Source organism: Eleginops maclovinus, chromosome 17, assembly GCF_036324505.1.
Source record: "Eleginops maclovinus isolate JMC-PN-2008 ecotype Puerto Natales chromosome 17, JC_Emac_rtc_rv5, whole genome shotgun sequence".
NCBI lineage: Eukaryota > Metazoa > Chordata > Actinopteri > Perciformes > Eleginopidae > Eleginops > Eleginops maclovinus.
Window position 1 is genome coordinate 2100670 of NC_086365.1, and position 16283 is coordinate 2116952.

The following is a 16283-nucleotide window of genomic DNA, read 5'->3' on the forward strand; positions in this document are numbered from 1 at the left end:
CTTTGTAGACCATTGACATGCACTAAAAACATTTATTTTAGTAAGTTACCTTGTTAAAATGTCAGCGTCCAATCCCCAAGCAGCATAAACATAACCATTACGTTATTTTTACTGTGTTAGTTCATTGACATGCCTGTTCGATTTAGAAATAGAAAGAGAGACTCAGCTGGGAAATAGAGGAAGCAGCAGACAGGTCGTGGAGGGGCCAGGGAGATTAGTGAGATGATATCATGACACCAACTCAGCTACAGAGACAGAGAGCGGAGGATGTGTTGACGAGAGGAGGGAAAGTTGTTTGGGAATTAACAAGCGGTTACACATGGCTGCATCACAGACGGAGGAGAGACACGGAAAGAGAGAGGCTTGATCTAATAAACTTCCCACTGGGGGACGTGAGTGTAATGAGGAAAAGGAAGAGGAGGAGATGGAGTGTCTGATAGAGACGAGAGAAAAATGGATAATCTGGGTAAAACAGCGAGTGGGAAGTAGAGAGGGAGTGAGACTTAAAGATGTACTGCTTTAAGAGGAAGGGAGTGACAGCAGGGGAGAGACGACGGTAATGATAATTATATTTAATGAGGGTGGCTTTTTAATCTCGTGAACATGCAGACCAGGAATACCTAATGAGATGTTTTAGATGGAGACAAAAATGTAATTGCATTCTTTTGTGTCCTGAATTGTAACGGTTGGATAAAAGGAGACGTTTAACGACGTCACCTTGGACTTTGAGAAAATGGGATGGACATTTTTTTGGGATAGTCAGTACAATATAGTTCACAGATGAGAGGAAGTACTAGAGCAACTCCTAGTCAAAGGGAGTCTGTCACATTTCCTGTTTCCTTCCGGTACTTATTAAGTGTGTGTGTGTGTGTGTGTGTGTGTGTGTGTGTGTGTGTGTGTGTGTGTGTGTGTGTGTGTGTGTGTGTGTGTGTGTGTGTGTGTGTGTGTGTGTGTGTGTGTGTGTGTGTGTGTGTGTGTGTGTGTGTGTGTGTGTGTGTGTGTGTGTGTGTGTGTGTGTGTGTGTGTGTGTGTGTGTGTGTGTGTGTGTGTGTGTGTGTGTGTGTGTGTGTGTGTGTGTGTGTGTGTGTGTGTTAAATGTGTTTGTGTTTGTGATGCAAAGGTAGTATGTCGTAACTCTGTGATAGTGACACTGCTCCCTTTGCTAACAACGTGGGGGGTTATTCTGCCGCTAAATTATACATGGTGTGTACAACACACACTCACAGGAAGAGAAGCAAACACAGTTCTAAGTATGCGGAAAGAGGAAGGCACACACAGATGCACGCATACTGGGCGAGGAACACAAATGTTTGTAAGCATGAAGGCGTTTGATTCCATGTGTGCACACTCCCTCAGTATCTAGGTCATTGACTCAGGGAGACTATTTAAAGTTGAGCTGTGTTTATGCGTGTGGAGGTAGTGTTTCAAGCTTTTGGTTATGATCATCTTGGAGGATATTACACAGCGCCGGGCTCAGATTCAGAGAACAGCACAGGCCGTCCGTGCACGATAAACTGATTTACTTTATATTAGTTTACCACTGATAAGATAAGCCAATAGGCAGTTATTGGTTCATGCAGTTAGAACCATTTTGCAAGGAAACCTGCCGGAGATGTACTTTTATTTTCAAACAAAAAGGAGAGACTCTTTAAATGGGATCAGCTGTACGTCCTATACCTGCATATGGACAGGTGGCCTCTTCCACTGAGTAATATATAAGGCTGTTGATAATATATCAACCTTTGAATTATTTATCAAACTAAAATGTTTATCATTTCCTTGTTGAAGCTTGTGAAATGTGTGGATTTAATCTTAGATTTATATTTTTTAAAGAAAATATATTCTGTATGTCTCATTGGGTTCGGTGAAAAAAAGGAAAGTCAAGACATGTTATACATTATTAATTATTATATGCAATTTTAAACAGTTTATAAATGGAGTCAATGAAAATAATCTGGAATGGCAGCCTCATGGAGTAAAATAACAATACTTACGAGAGCCACATAAGTCAACTTCATAGAGAGATATTTAAGCCAATATAATTTTGTTTGTATATATATATATATATATATATATATAATTGCACTGCAATTTGATTTGTGTCTATTACATCGTTTAACCACTAGAGAGCACAGATAAATAGATTCTGTTTCATTTCTCACCTCTAGTATCTTAGTTACAATTCTAGAAAAATCCAAGGGATCTGATTCAAGATTTTTGTTTCTGGAATACAACTACAATTATTATTGAATGATGTAGCAATTGATAAACACTTACATTACACCTAACATAATAGATATGTGTTACTTTTTTCTGTTGTGATGAGTTTTATCTGAGCTTTTAAATGTGACTGGTTGACCCCAGGTATACAGCTGGTACAGCCATATTTGACTTAGTATCCAGCCTGGGAAATAACCAACTACTGGATCAACAACTGTTCCCTATAACAACACCATGACACACACACACACACACACACACACACACACACACACACACACACACACACACACACACACACACCTCTACACCTTCCTCGTAAAAGGTCCATTTGCCTGTTCTGGTGCACACTGGAATGATCCAGTATGAATGTGTTTATCTTCAGTTAGAGGAGCTTTGTTTAAGCTGTTTGCAGGACAAAGACAGGGCCGCTCTATCTACTGTCTTGTCCTCTTAGCAGCTGGTTAGGGATTTAGTGCCTTGCTCAGGGGCGCGCCAAGGAGCTGCTGAGCACCTTCCTCTTTGGTCTTTTCCCGATTCATTGTCTCCATCCTCCTTACCTCTGCCCCACCACCCTCTCTAACCTTCATCTCCGCTTCATATTTGGTTTTTGTTTATGTTTTCTGTAAATGTTTTGCAACAAAAAAAATCCTCCTCCTCCTCTCCTGTTCCCTTCTCTCCTTCACCTCAAAATGTCCCTCTTTCTTTTATCTTCCAAAGACCACGTAGTCTATACTTTCCTACCCACTTTCTCTTCCCATCCTCCCGTCCATATTTCCTTTTCATGTCCTCTGTGTCTCTCTGACAGCTTGTCTTCCTAAACTCTTCCCCACTTCTGTCCATCTGTCCCTCATCCCCTCTCTTCCCTCTGCTCTCGCTCTCTCTCTTTATCTCTGCCTCGTTGTCAAGTGGTGACTCACTGGAGGCATGCAGCCAAGGATCCGGCCAACACATGCATATACACACACACACACAGACACACACACAAGATCAGCCAAGAGTACAGCACGCAGACCACATGCTGCACACACTGCACACTCAGAGACACACACAAAGGCACTGTTTAGGGCCAAGGGGTTTGGGAGATGTGACACACACACACATACATACATAAACACACACACACACACACACACACACACACACACACACACACTTAATACACACTAAGCTCTCTCATCCAAGTGAAGAGCAGCAAACTGTCTATTGAGTCACACTGTTGGAGCAGAAACAACAAGTGAAACTGCCACAACACACACACACACACACACACACACACACACACACACACACACACACACACACACACACACACACACACACACACACACACACACACACACACACACACACACACACACACACACACACAGTCTCTGTTTTGACACCTCATATTTAGTGTTATTAAATCAGATTCTGTCATGTGGCCACGTAGAACAGTGGATCCATATCTTTGGATGGGTTGCTGGATGATGACTTGTTTCTGCTATACCAGACTAAGTACATTATCTTAACTCTCTCTGGCAAATCACCAACACATTTCTCCAATTTGCCGTACTGTTTTCTTTGCAGATCCCATTGTCACTTCATTTGGGTGACCTACCAGAGGGAATAACAGGAAACGATAGATAAGACAAAATCTTAAAACCTTAAATCTCTGGAGAAAGACTGACTAAATAAAGAAGAAGAATAAAGAACGTGTTTCTTTGTCCAGCTCATCCTTACTGATTCAATTGTAATTGACCTTTTTTAATTGAAAGCACAATATGAATTGCTTTATAAAGACCATAAATCATGATGTAGGATGTCTATTATCTGGATGTTTCAAGTTATGGAGATAATATTGCTGCTCTTTATTTATTCTTTTTTACAAAAACAGGATAAATAAGCATTACAGTATTGTCTAACATTGCCTTTCTTGTTGCTGCAGGTGAAGAAAACGTACAGTAATGGTACATACAGAGCCGGAGCGATGAGACAGATCAGCCTGGTGGGAGCCGTGGACGAAGAGGTCGGGAATTATTTCCCAGAATTCCTCGGCATGCTGGAGGAGTCGCCTTTCCTGAAGGTGAGTTGAGACAGGATGAATGGCAGCAGAGCTTACAGTGCGACAGAGCGGTTGGATAGAGCGGGAATAGGAAAGTGTCAGGGCTATGAAGTGGATCTGCCTGAACACATTCACTCCCCTGACTGTTTGGAAATGTAGGGAGAAGCACTGATCGAACATCAACAACACACCTAACACTTTCAGTAGTTAACCCCTTGTGTCTGAATGTAAATGGTGTATGCAGAAACAGACCAAAAACTGTGTGTTTACTGAGCTGTCCGGGACAAGCTTTTCCCTCTGTTTGCCATTCTGTGTTGACACTTGAAATATCCTGCGTGCCGTGTGGAGGAGTGGTGCGGAATATAAAAAGACACACATCCTCTGGCTCTCACTGTGTCGAGGGCTTTGGCTCTGATACAGCTCGCTGTGAAGCATCTCGCTGCCTGTGACAAGTTTAGCCAGAGGGAGCCATTTCTGCACATGACACTGCTTTTTTTGTCTGGAATAAATAAAAGCCTTGAATAGCTTTAGTGAGAAAGTGTGGGAGGTACTTACATACTGTTCTGATTATTTCCTCTTCATGTGCGTGTCTGCAGAGGACTCTCCCGTGGGGAACGCTCTCCAGCCTGAGGACCATGGATCCCACCGAGAGCGACGACGGCCCTATATTGTGGGTCAGACCCGGGGAGCAGATGATACCTGTAGCTGACATACCAAAGTCTCCTTTTAAAAGAAAACGGTGAGTACACACTGCAGTTTGAACACAGAACATTAAGCCAGCCAGTATTCTGTATCCTCCCTAAGCACTGCAAAGAGACAGAATTAGCAGGGATTTCAGTCTCTGTGACTGTGTGTGACTGTGTGTGTGTGTGTGTGTGTGTGTGTGTGTGTGTGTGTGTGTGTGTGTGTGTGTGTGTGTGTGTGTGTGTGTGTGTGTGTGTGTGTGTGTGTGTGTGTGTGTGTGTGTGTGTGTGTGATTGAGCCAGCTGCACTCTCTGCACATCCCACAAGGACCGATTATGAAAAACAGTCACAAAACACACTCACACATTGGAAGCAGCAGCCGTGGTAGCAGCATGAAGCTTTGTCGCAGCCGAGCAGTGTCCAATGAGGCAATTACACCCTCTCTGTTTGTGTGTGTCATTGTTGCTCACACATAAGCTCCGTCTCACACACTCATAGACACAGGGTGTGTGTGTGTGCAGTATGTGTCTCTCCACTCACATGAGATCAGTGTGATGCTAATAGAGAGGACACATCAGACACTACTTCACAGGGCAGCCAGCCAAGCGCAGGACAACACATTCCTCACATGCAGCAGATATCTGTCCTCTCACTGCTCATCAGTCATTACTGTACATCAGTAGTAGATTTAGAGATGTATTAAATGTATGAATTCAGAGCTGAAACAACAAGTCAGTTTACAAGATTAATATTTTTGTTAAAGAGTCCTCTCTTGCTCACGTCCAGGTTCATATCAGTATTTTGTGTCTCTATGGGACATGTCTCCATGCTTTAATGTTCAAAAAGCTCTTTATTTTCCTCATACTGCCTGAGCTGCAGCACCTCTGTTCACCCTCTGTCTGAAACCAGAGCCCAGTTTGCTCTGATTGGTCAGCTGGCCGGCTTTGTTGTGGTAGAGATGTCCCACCCCTTAGCTTATCACGTACAATGTGTTGGAGCGCTAACCAATAGAAGCGCCAGTGTTACATAGAGATGTCACTATGGGGGGGTTATGGGAGAGAGACTCCCTCTGGAAGGATCACAGGGATTTCCGCCTTTGCAGACCATTTCCATGCACACAATTCACAATTCTCTGATTCCAGCTTCTAGGAAAATGTCTGATATTGTATTTTTTATTTGAAAAGCTAACTGTCTTATAGTGCACTTGTTTTGACTTAAAATCTGTGGGTTTAGCAAATTGATATTGGACAATAGTTGAAGCACTAGTTGATTTCTTTTTTTGGCTTTAAATCCATCCACGAAAGCATAAGATTCAGTCAGAGTTTCCAGGGAGACTAAAAGAGATTATCATAAAGAGTATTGTCATTTTATCATACGTGTTTACACCTGAATCTGCCCTGTAAAAACACACAGTTTGTTGCATACATGAAATGAATGGTTTGGTGTGAGAAGACTGCTGTCAAGAAAGAGTGTGTGCGTCAGCATGAATGTGTGTGTGCTGTCAGAAACACTTGTGAAACAGCTGGGGCTGAAAGAATCTGTTTTTATAGACCTACAGACGGAGGATGGATGGATAGAGAGAAAGAGGTTAAACTGTTTCTTTCTCTTCTTTTATATCATATTACTCAGTCATAAATCACCATGAGTATAAATACAGAATGACACCTACAAACCAAGGTGCACCTCTGATAGTGTTCGCTCCTGGATCTCTCACCCAAACCCTCCTCTCCTTTCTCCCTCCACTCCAACCCACATTTATCTGTTTAAATCAGTCTTCTCTCTATTCCTCTGTCTCCTGTTTCCTCCTCCTGACCTCTTCCTGGGCTTTAAGTTGATTTATTGTGGAGTTACTGTGCTGTTATTCTCAGGGACTCTGAAAGCGTGGTGCATATAAATTGAAATGCCAGCGCATAAAGACAAGTGCAAATGAAGAGAGGGGTTTATCTGCAGTGAGACCTTTCCCGCTGCTTGACTGTAATGTGTGTTGAAAGAAGGCTTCCTGTGTAAGAGGAACATCCTATCTCAGCGTTTCCTTTTTTTGTGCAAAGGTTGAGGCTCTGTGCTTTTCTGTCAGCCTCACAGTCTGAGAATGCATCTAGATCTTAGTGGTCAGATGATGAAAAAAAAACCAAAATATTTCAGCTTTTAGTGATGAGCGCCATGCTACCCTGAGATTTACAATAATTGCATAGCAACAGTAGCAGCCCCCTTGGCAGGCACCAGTTGCAGACGGGAAGCAGAGCATGCTGTTCCTGTTCAGAAACACAGCATGACCTATGACAGACAGCGGGGGGCCATGGAGGGCCGGCGGCTGTCAGCTGCATGTCAACACCGAACGCTCAGTCTCCAGTAGAGCTGTCCTGATTGGTTAATTCATCTGTTAGCAAAATGTCAGAAAATCTATTATATTTTAAGTAATTAATTAATCATCCATGTCGTTTTTATAAGCAAGCGCTCTAAACTTTTCCCTGATTTTTCTTACACAATTATGAATTGATTATCTGTGGGTTTGTTTGTTGGACTGAATAGATTTCTTTACATTTGAAGCCTGTTTTTTCTGAGTTTAAGACGTGAATTGAACCATTGCAGACCATTGATATGCACAACAACCTACAGAACACACTACAGGAGAGGGAAACCCCTCTTTTACACAGTACTTATCTGACCCAAATTATTATTCAGACAGCACATTTGTCACATTGGGCTGTAGGAAACGCATTTTATTTATTTTTCTCTTTCTGACTAAACACATATTGATTAACAGGGAAAGCGCTTGGCAGATAAATCAATAATGCAAATAGTCATTAGTAGCTCAGTGTGAATGTGACGTGCCCCCTCGCAGCAGAGTGTGCCGCTTTAAGCGCTTCTCTCACTGTTTCTCGTCAGAGCGTGGTTCCCTCCTCCTACACCTTTTTTTAACTGCCTAATCCTCCACTCCTCACCCCTGTTCCCTTCCATCATCTCCTCGCTCTCCTCCTCTGCCCCTCCATTTATTTGCCAACACACAAGGATCTGTCCTGACGACGTTCTGCAGACACACACCAGCTTTGTGGCCTCCATTGTGCCAGGAGAACATGAGGAGCAGGGAGACGGTGCACTTCAAATATCTCTAAATGTGCACCTTCAGCAATCTCCTCCTGTTCTTTGTTAGTGTTTCACTTACCAGCTTTCCTGGTTTTACATTCATTACTGTCAGCCTGCAGCCAGCTCAGCCACACGGAGCTGTGTGTGTGTTGTGTGTTTTCACTCTCTCCTTCTTCTTTTTTTTCCCTTCCTTTCACCAACTCCCTCCTCTTATCTCTGAATGAATGAAGGCACAATTAGGTGTTGAGCATGGGTAGTCTCGCTGTGGTTCTGTCTGTGTTACACTCTGTGTGTGTGTGTGTGTGTGTGTGTGTGTGTGTGTGTGTGTGTGTGTGTGCCGTTGTTGTTTGAATCTGACTGCAGCTTCAGTGTGAGTCACTGATCCAGCAGCAAGCTGACTGCAGTACTTCCATTGTTTGGCAACACGCCTCATATTTGAGCGTTTTAACTCCTCAGTTTCTCAGTCTGCACGCAGGAAGTAAAGTGTGGATGTGTGTGCACATGCTCGGGCAATTTTTATTTTGCATTATTTAAAGTCATAGCATTAATAATTACGAGTACAGTTGTGCTTAAAAAGTAAATGTAACTATCTGAACCAAATGTATTTCTTTATAAATTGATTATCAGATATGTGACCACTTTAGATTTTCTCTTGGGCTGCCTCTACTAATCATTTCTGTACTGGATTACTATTTTTTTCTGCTGTTTTTTCTTGTTGAAATGATAAGTGGTGTTTTTGCGTAGTTAATGCCTAATTATATTGGCATGAATGCAGGTTTTCTTCCTGTGTACCATCCTCTCTGCTCCCTCTGATTCTCTCGGATAACATCAATGAGTCAACGAAGATAAAAACAAACACTAGTAGCCAGGGCAAACAAGGAAATCAACAAAGCTGCCCACTCACTCTCAGTCAGTGTCTTCTTTATTCACACAGCAGAGACAGGAGCAACTCTGTTGGACTGTGTGAAAACCTTTTTAATGCTTCTTTCTCTTCTGTCATTTCGTAGCTCCACCAACGAGGTGAAGAACCTGCTGCAGTCTCTGCCCCGGACCAGTGAGCCCAGAGAGCTGCTGTTCGAGGATCGGACCCGAGCTCACGCCGATCACATCGGGCAGGGCTTCGAACGACAGACCACGGCCGCAGTGGGGGTGCTGAAGGCCGTGCGGGCCGGAGGAAGGTAGGGAGTAGAACAACATGTGATCACACTGCTGGGGACAGACAGCTCCCTCTCCATGTGCTGTAACGCCTCCTCTCTCCCTCCCTTGTGTTCAGCTCGGAGCCTCCTCGTGTAACCAAAGACGTCGTGTGTTTCCACGCTGGAGATTTCCCTCAAGTAGTTCAGAGGCTGCAGCTGGACCTGTACGAACCTCCGCTGTCTCAGGTTAAAATCTCACACACACACACACACACACACACACACACACACACACACACACACACACACACACACACACACATCATAGTAAGAAGCACTGCTCATACATAGAGTAACTTCAATTATGTGTGTGAGTATTTCCTTACTAAAGCACTGACTATCCTCACACTTGGTTGGGTGGATGGTTAATGAATCTGTTGCATGCTGCCACATGGTGGAGCACAACTGAACTGCAGAAAGATTTTTTGCAATACACACTTTAAATTGTTTCCATAAATTGTATTACCGGACAGAAAAAGGGTTTGAAGGATTAAATAAATGTGATGAGATTTAAATGATTTAAGAGGTCAGTGTAAAGATGTCAGGATCATTTAAACTAGAGTAGTAAGCTAGACTGTTATTTTGTACAAATGTACTGTTGTGCCTTCTTTTTATTTATACTTCTTAATGTGTGTGTATGTGTATATGTATGTGTGTCTACGTATGAGTATGTACGTGTGGTTTTTTTTTGCATTTTAAGAAATGATTCACAAAGCATACATAACAAAATAAACACATAGGGAAATAAATTAACTACATAACAGTTGACAAATAACAAATAATACAATAACAATTATACAAATAAAAGAATGGATACAATATTAATAGTCAGGTGTAAATTAATGGTTCATTCTTGTTCATGTTCCTTATAAATGTTAATTGTAGTGTTCTACACTTTAACCATTTTTCGTTTTTGGTTTCTAATTCTCATAGTTTTCTCCATTCCATAGATTTCATTTACTAGGTTATTCCATTGTGAGTTTATAAGTTATGTATAGGTAGGAATCCTCCTTTTTTATTGCCCCTGGTGTTTTTTTTTTCAGTAATAGGGTTAAAGGCTTCTGGTTTATAGAAGTGCCAAAGCTATTGGACATTTCTCTTTCCCAAGTCTCCCAAAACATTGAAAGCCCAAAATATATGAGCATGGTTGGCCTTCTGCTCTCCGCATTTTCTCCAGCATTTTGAAGTGAGCTTTTGTTTGTATATACTTTGAATTTGGGGACTCAGAAAGTATCAACTTATATGTAGTTATATTTACAGCTGCGAAAAAAAATTAAGACATCACTTCAGCATCATCAGTTTCTCTTGTTTTATTATTTATAGTCTGTGAGTTCACTTTTTTAATTGTATTCTATAAACTACTGACAACATTTCTCTGTGTTGAATTCAACAGACACTGGAATGGCTGCCATACATGTAGAGATAAAGGTTTAAGAAAGATGTGGAGTGGTCTTTTTCCGGAGCTGTGTATATATTTATATATTTGGGACAGGGAGACAGCATTTTGATCTCCCTGTTTGTATCTCACACTCAGAAATTGACAGTACAGTTGACTGAAACCCCTCCCTGTGTTTCCACAGTGTGTGCAGTGGGTGGATGATGCCAAACTGAACCAGCTGCGTCGGGAGGGCATCCACTACGCCCGCATCCACCTGAGCCACAACGACATCTACTTCATCCCTCGCAATGTGGTCCATCAGTTCAAGACCGTGTCGTCCGTCTGCAGCCTGGCATGGCATGTCCGCTTAAGGAAATACCACCAGGGAGCAGAAGAGGAAGAGGAGGTGGAGGTGGAGGTGAAGGTGAAGGCAGAGGAGGAGCAAGTTGAGCCGAAGGAGAAGGAGAGGAAAACAGTGGAGGAAAAACAGGAGGAGAGAAAGAAGAAGAGTGAGAAAGGGGTGAAGGTGAAGATAAAGAAGGAGGTAGAGGAAGTCGATGTGTCGGAAAACAGAGCGCCGCCAGCTGTGAGGAAACAGGAAGTGGCTCATCATCCCGCCCCCCAGCTGGACTCAAACATGAACAGAGACAAACGGGTGGAGAAGGAGAGGGTGAAGGAAGGAGGGAAGCTCAGACGGCAGGACTCACCTCCTGAGAAGGTGAGAGCAGAACTTCCAGTGCCTCCTCTCTGCAAGAACAACTCACCCTCCCCTCATCCTCCTCATCAGGACGCCCAACCCAAAGCAACATCAAAGCACCTTCATCAGCACCATCACCTTCCTCACTCAGACAGCAGAGAGTCTTCCGCTCCACAGCCCTCAGCTCCTCGATCGCCCAGCTCCAAGTCTCTCTCCTGTTTACCAGCTGTTACACCCTCACACAACTCTTCTCCCCACACCTCCTCTTCCTCCTCTCCATCTCCTGCTCTCTCCACATCTCCCCTGACTCCCAAACCTTCAGCAGACTGCCCCAAACGTCCTCCCTCCAGCGTCTCTTCCACTCCCCGACTGCCTCCCACCTCTCAGTCTGACAGAACAAAGACTGATGTGGCGTCAGAGAGGCGGGTGCAGCCGGGGGTTCGAGCCTCTCACGGCCCCCCTGCTGTGCATGGACACCCCTCCAGTTCACGAGCGGACACACACACTGCCCCCCGAGACTCCCGCACACACCCGCTGCAGGAGAGATGGACTCACAGCACGGACTCTAGGCTGCACCTGCAACAGGACGCTTACACGCAGCAGTACACCCCCCAGCACCTCCCCCCTCCTCCCCTCCCGCACATGCTCCCCCCGTCTTTCTCCCCTCTACTGCCGCCCTCACATCTCCCTCACAGGGGCATCCGCCTCCCCCCAAATCCTCTCTCTGACTTCCCCGCACAGCCGCTGAACTCTTATCAGAAAGCTCCCCCCCACATGAGCGGGCTCCACCTGCCCCACCCACACCCCCACAACATCAGCACGCAGTCTCAGACATATTACCAGCCTCCTCTGCTCTCCCCCCCATGTCCACCTCCCCTCCCAAGCCCCCAGTCTCTCCCGCCTCACCTTCCTCACCACCACCAGTACGCCAACACCTTCTTCCCCCCGCAGCATCCCCACTTCCCCCCTCACCCCTTCCTCCCCCCCCAGTCTTACCACCCTTACCCGCCACAATACCAGCCTCAGTCTTACCCTCACCCGCCTCCTCCTCCTACGTCCTCGCCGCCTCCCCCTCCTCCTTCTCTTCCGCCTCCCCTTCCCCCTCAGCCCTCCCCGACTCTCCTCCTCCCCCCCCCAAAGCATGAAGAGCAGCAGAAACAGGTTTTATAGTTTTGTACATAAGGATGCTGTTTTTAGACGTACCAGGTTTTATTTTTGTTGTGATGTTGTTGAACTTTGTAAAGAGGAAAAGCTGTTTATGGTTCAGAGCCCAGAGTCGGACCTGGTTCTGGCCCGCTTCAGATTGTACTGACTGCCTAAGTGGGGTCACGGTGTTGCATTCATCAGCGGTTTTGGCCTTCAGTTCCGCTCCAGTTTTGACTTTAAAGAAGACTTAATTCAGGATGAGGTTCTCAGTGTCTGCCAAACTGCTTCCTGGTTCTGTTCTTTAAAGAGAGCCACCAGAGGAAGGAAAGGTGAAGCTCTGCTCTGACGGACTTTACATATTTATATGAAAAAGGTCACCATGATGACCTTTTCGTGAATCTTTGCAGCTAATGCTTCCAATTTTGTGGCTTTTTTTCTAGTATATTCTTTGTGCCCAAGACTGTTTCTGGAATATGATGGGTCAATACACTATTGTGTTGATGTAATTCAAATGTAATAACATTCTCTAAAGTATTGAATCCATATATCATAATGAACACAGTTCTTCAGAGAACATTTCCAAGATATTTCTGAGCTTTAAAGCTCTGCAATAATTTTCTAACCATAAATATGAATGCATTTCCCCATTATTGATACGGTGACAGCGCGTATCAGTGTCTCTATTCTGACATCAAAGTCCTGTCCTATTGAACCCTGTTGGGATTATTCATGTTAGATCTAGTGTTGTATCGTTAAACGATTAACAGCTGATCAAATTGCTTGATGGAATATGATGACAAATGTTCGGAAACTTTGAAGAAATTCAAAGTGAAGTATTATGTCGTACCTGTGTCCCTCAGCAGCAGTTGCAGAGCTCTTGGTGCAGTTTGGCTGTGTTTGAAGTGTTGTATGTTGAATTATTCTGGAAAAAGAGCACTTACTGTTCAGCCAAGGCCTCCAGAGACTCAGGAACAGCCTTCCAGGACACATGCAGAAAGATATTGGACTCTAAAAACATTCCTACATTTTAGGGTTATTAAAGGTCTCCTATTATGCTCTTTTATGGCATATATTATAGGTCTCAAATATATAAAAAACATGTCTCTGACGTGTTTTGCTCAAAATACCAAACAGATTGTGCATTTTAGCATGTCCGCTATCCCTCTGTTTCAGCCCCGTTTCCTGAAGTGCTGATTCTGTGACTGTCGCTTTAAATCTGAGCTGAGCTGACCTGGCCACGCCCCTTTGGAGCATCATGATCTCTCCTCTGAAGAGAGAAGTTTCTAACAGAGAAACTCAGCTAAACGCTGCCGTGATTAAACCCCATATTATGTTCCAAAGCACATCCAGCATTATTTCTGAACACTTCTCAGTGTTTCCCACTAGAACAGAGACATTATATGTATTATATAAACAACAACTCTGAGTCCCTGCAGACATCCTGCTGAACACACACACAGAGGTGCTGCGGAGGGGATTCAGCTCGCGACCGTATATTTCGGATGATAGGTTGGGACGTGTCACGTGGGTGGGCCGTTGCCGTGAGTTCAATGTAAAGCCAGCCCATATTTCCCATATGACTTCATATCGGCAGCAAATCTGGATCAGCTCGTTTGTACCCCGTTTTTAGAGATGTGGGTAAGGAGGAAAAGAGGGTTGTATTTTCTGACACTTTGTGAGTCTCCTTACACACCGGGGACACATATTTATGTATAAAAGACAGCAAAAAGTGCATTTTGCATAATAGGGGACCTTTATAATATGAAATTGTGACCTATGCAGCTACATTATGAGCTTGCCATGAGTCACACTTTAACCACATCTGGACACCAGAAAGAGCAGATGCAGTCAGTCCAGACTCCCCAAATGTACAGCACTTTGTATCATGGGTAAATCCACTGTAGAGAGTATTGGAACTTCTAATTAAATCAGACGATCAACAGGGTGATTTCAGGGTCTTCCAGGATCTTTCTGTAATTCATTCATGCCTTTTATGATACAATTGTTTTATTATAGGTGGAGGAATGAAGGTACACTGTTGAGAGTTCATTCGCAAAGCACTATTTATCTATTTAACTGAAGTTGAAATGTTTTATTTATCAACCAGGAACTGTTTGTGTTCTAAAAAGTTCAATAAATTATTAAACTGATGTTGAAGCAGCAACAATGAATAATGTCTCCAAGTGGTGAATATCTCTTCATTGTCAGAAACTCGATTTTGTCATCCATGTCTTGATTGTAGGACGGATAATGGAGTACAGCCCACTTTGCTAATGTAGCCCACAACATTTCCACAGTGCCTGTCCTTAACTGTGAACTATTTATGGCACAGAGCCACACAGAGAAGGAGGTCTGTCCTTTCATAAGACTAGAGTCCAGGTTCTCCCTGTAGAATGAGAGCCTTCCATTGCTCTCTAAAGGTTGCTGAAAACCCTCCAAATATCTGTGGTGTACTCTGGGATGAGTCAGAATGTGTGGCTCGGTGAGACTAACTCCTGAAAGCAGGGTTGTGTTTTCCAGGATTAGTGTCACCGCCAGCCTGGAAAATCCCAGAAAATGAAGCGTAAACGCCCCGCTCTGTTCGGTCAGTTTGCCTTCATCCAGAGGCGGAACCTTCTCTCTGTGGCTCTGGGCAGAGCTTGGTGATAGGACTGAATAACTGACAGGAACTATTCTATTTTTTGTACAAATGTCACCAAATGATGGTTGAGAACAACACAAGTCTTCAAAGGCTGGAGTTGTTTTCACAGAATTTATTTATCTGGAGGTTTTTTGTTTTTCTATTTTGTTGATGTGATTTCTAACTGTCAGCACTGTAGTGTACATAAGACGTTTTGTAAAGAGGACAAACTTGTAGTGTGGTTTCTACTTTAAATATGAGCCTAGCTAATAAAAGGTTCATTGTATGGAGCATGTTGTGGTGGGCGTTGATGCTTCTTGGTCTGGTGGGTAACTTTAAGAAGTTTCATTTTCATATTTTAAGAGGCCCTATTCTTCTTTTTGGTGTTTTCTTTTCCCTATAGTGTGTTCTATAGGATTGTGTGCATGTAAATGGTCTGCAAAGGCTGTGGTTGCTAACAGAGCTGGCCAGCTAACCAATCAGAGCAGACTGGGCTCTGGTTTCAGACAGAGGGTGAAAAGAGGTGCTGCAGCACAGGCAGTATGCGAAAAATAAAGAGCCTAAGTATTAGTTACTTCATAAATGTGCTCACGAAAAAACTGTAAATGAAATTGAGTAACCAATTCAAGATTTTTGTAAAAAAAAGACTTTGCTGTTTAGTTTTTTTAATGTTTTTTTAGCGCTTTGTGTACCACAATGATGGCCTTCTATTTGCAGCATATTCAAGAAAAGGCAGACATATCCAAACATCACCAACACTCACACCTCTACAGAGATTAATAAATAGCACGAACAGGGAACAACAATTTGGGTGTGAACTTTCCCTTTTAAAGACCATAGAGACACCTGTCTGACCTTTAAAGGAAGCCTTAAGGTTATTTAGTTTTTTAAAAGCGATGCCTCCGCCTGCCTAATGTTCACCCAGCTGTGTTTTCTCTTGTGTTGCTGTTATGCAAGCCACCCACTCTGCCGTCCTCAGGAATAACTCCAGCAGTGTCTCTGGTCCAGATTCGAGCAGACATTTGGTACGCAGCACAATGCAGAAGCCCCTGTAATTCAGGGCTGGTGTGTGTCAGGTCACATGCGTCTCAAAACTGCCTTTTTTTCCCTCTTTTCATCCTTTCGTGCACTCTCACACACACCAGGAATGCCAGAGGAGCCCAGCTGCCCTTTACAGAGTGGGAGTGAGGCAGGAAGTTGGAGCTGAGAGA

General features: G+C 43.7%; 1 protein-coding gene across 1 annotated transcript in view; it reads left to right on the forward strand.

Annotated features, from left to right (window-relative positions):
• LOC134879176 (lysine-specific demethylase RSBN1L-like) overlaps nucleotides 1-15362 on the forward strand; it is a 32969-nt gene extending 17607 nt beyond the window's left edge. The window contains exons 5-9 of the mRNA XM_063905532.1: nucleotides 4151-4288; nucleotides 4864-5006; nucleotides 9043-9213; nucleotides 9309-9417; nucleotides 10812-15362. Coding sequence (XP_063761602.1) covers nucleotides 4151-4288; nucleotides 4864-5006; nucleotides 9043-9213; nucleotides 9309-9417; nucleotides 10812-12476 — 2226 coding nt within the window. The 3' untranslated portion in view covers nucleotides 12477-15362. The remainder of the gene's footprint in view (nucleotides 1-4150; nucleotides 4289-4863; nucleotides 5007-9042; nucleotides 9214-9308; nucleotides 9418-10811) is intronic.
• Nucleotides 15363-16283: the final 921 nt, after the last annotated feature.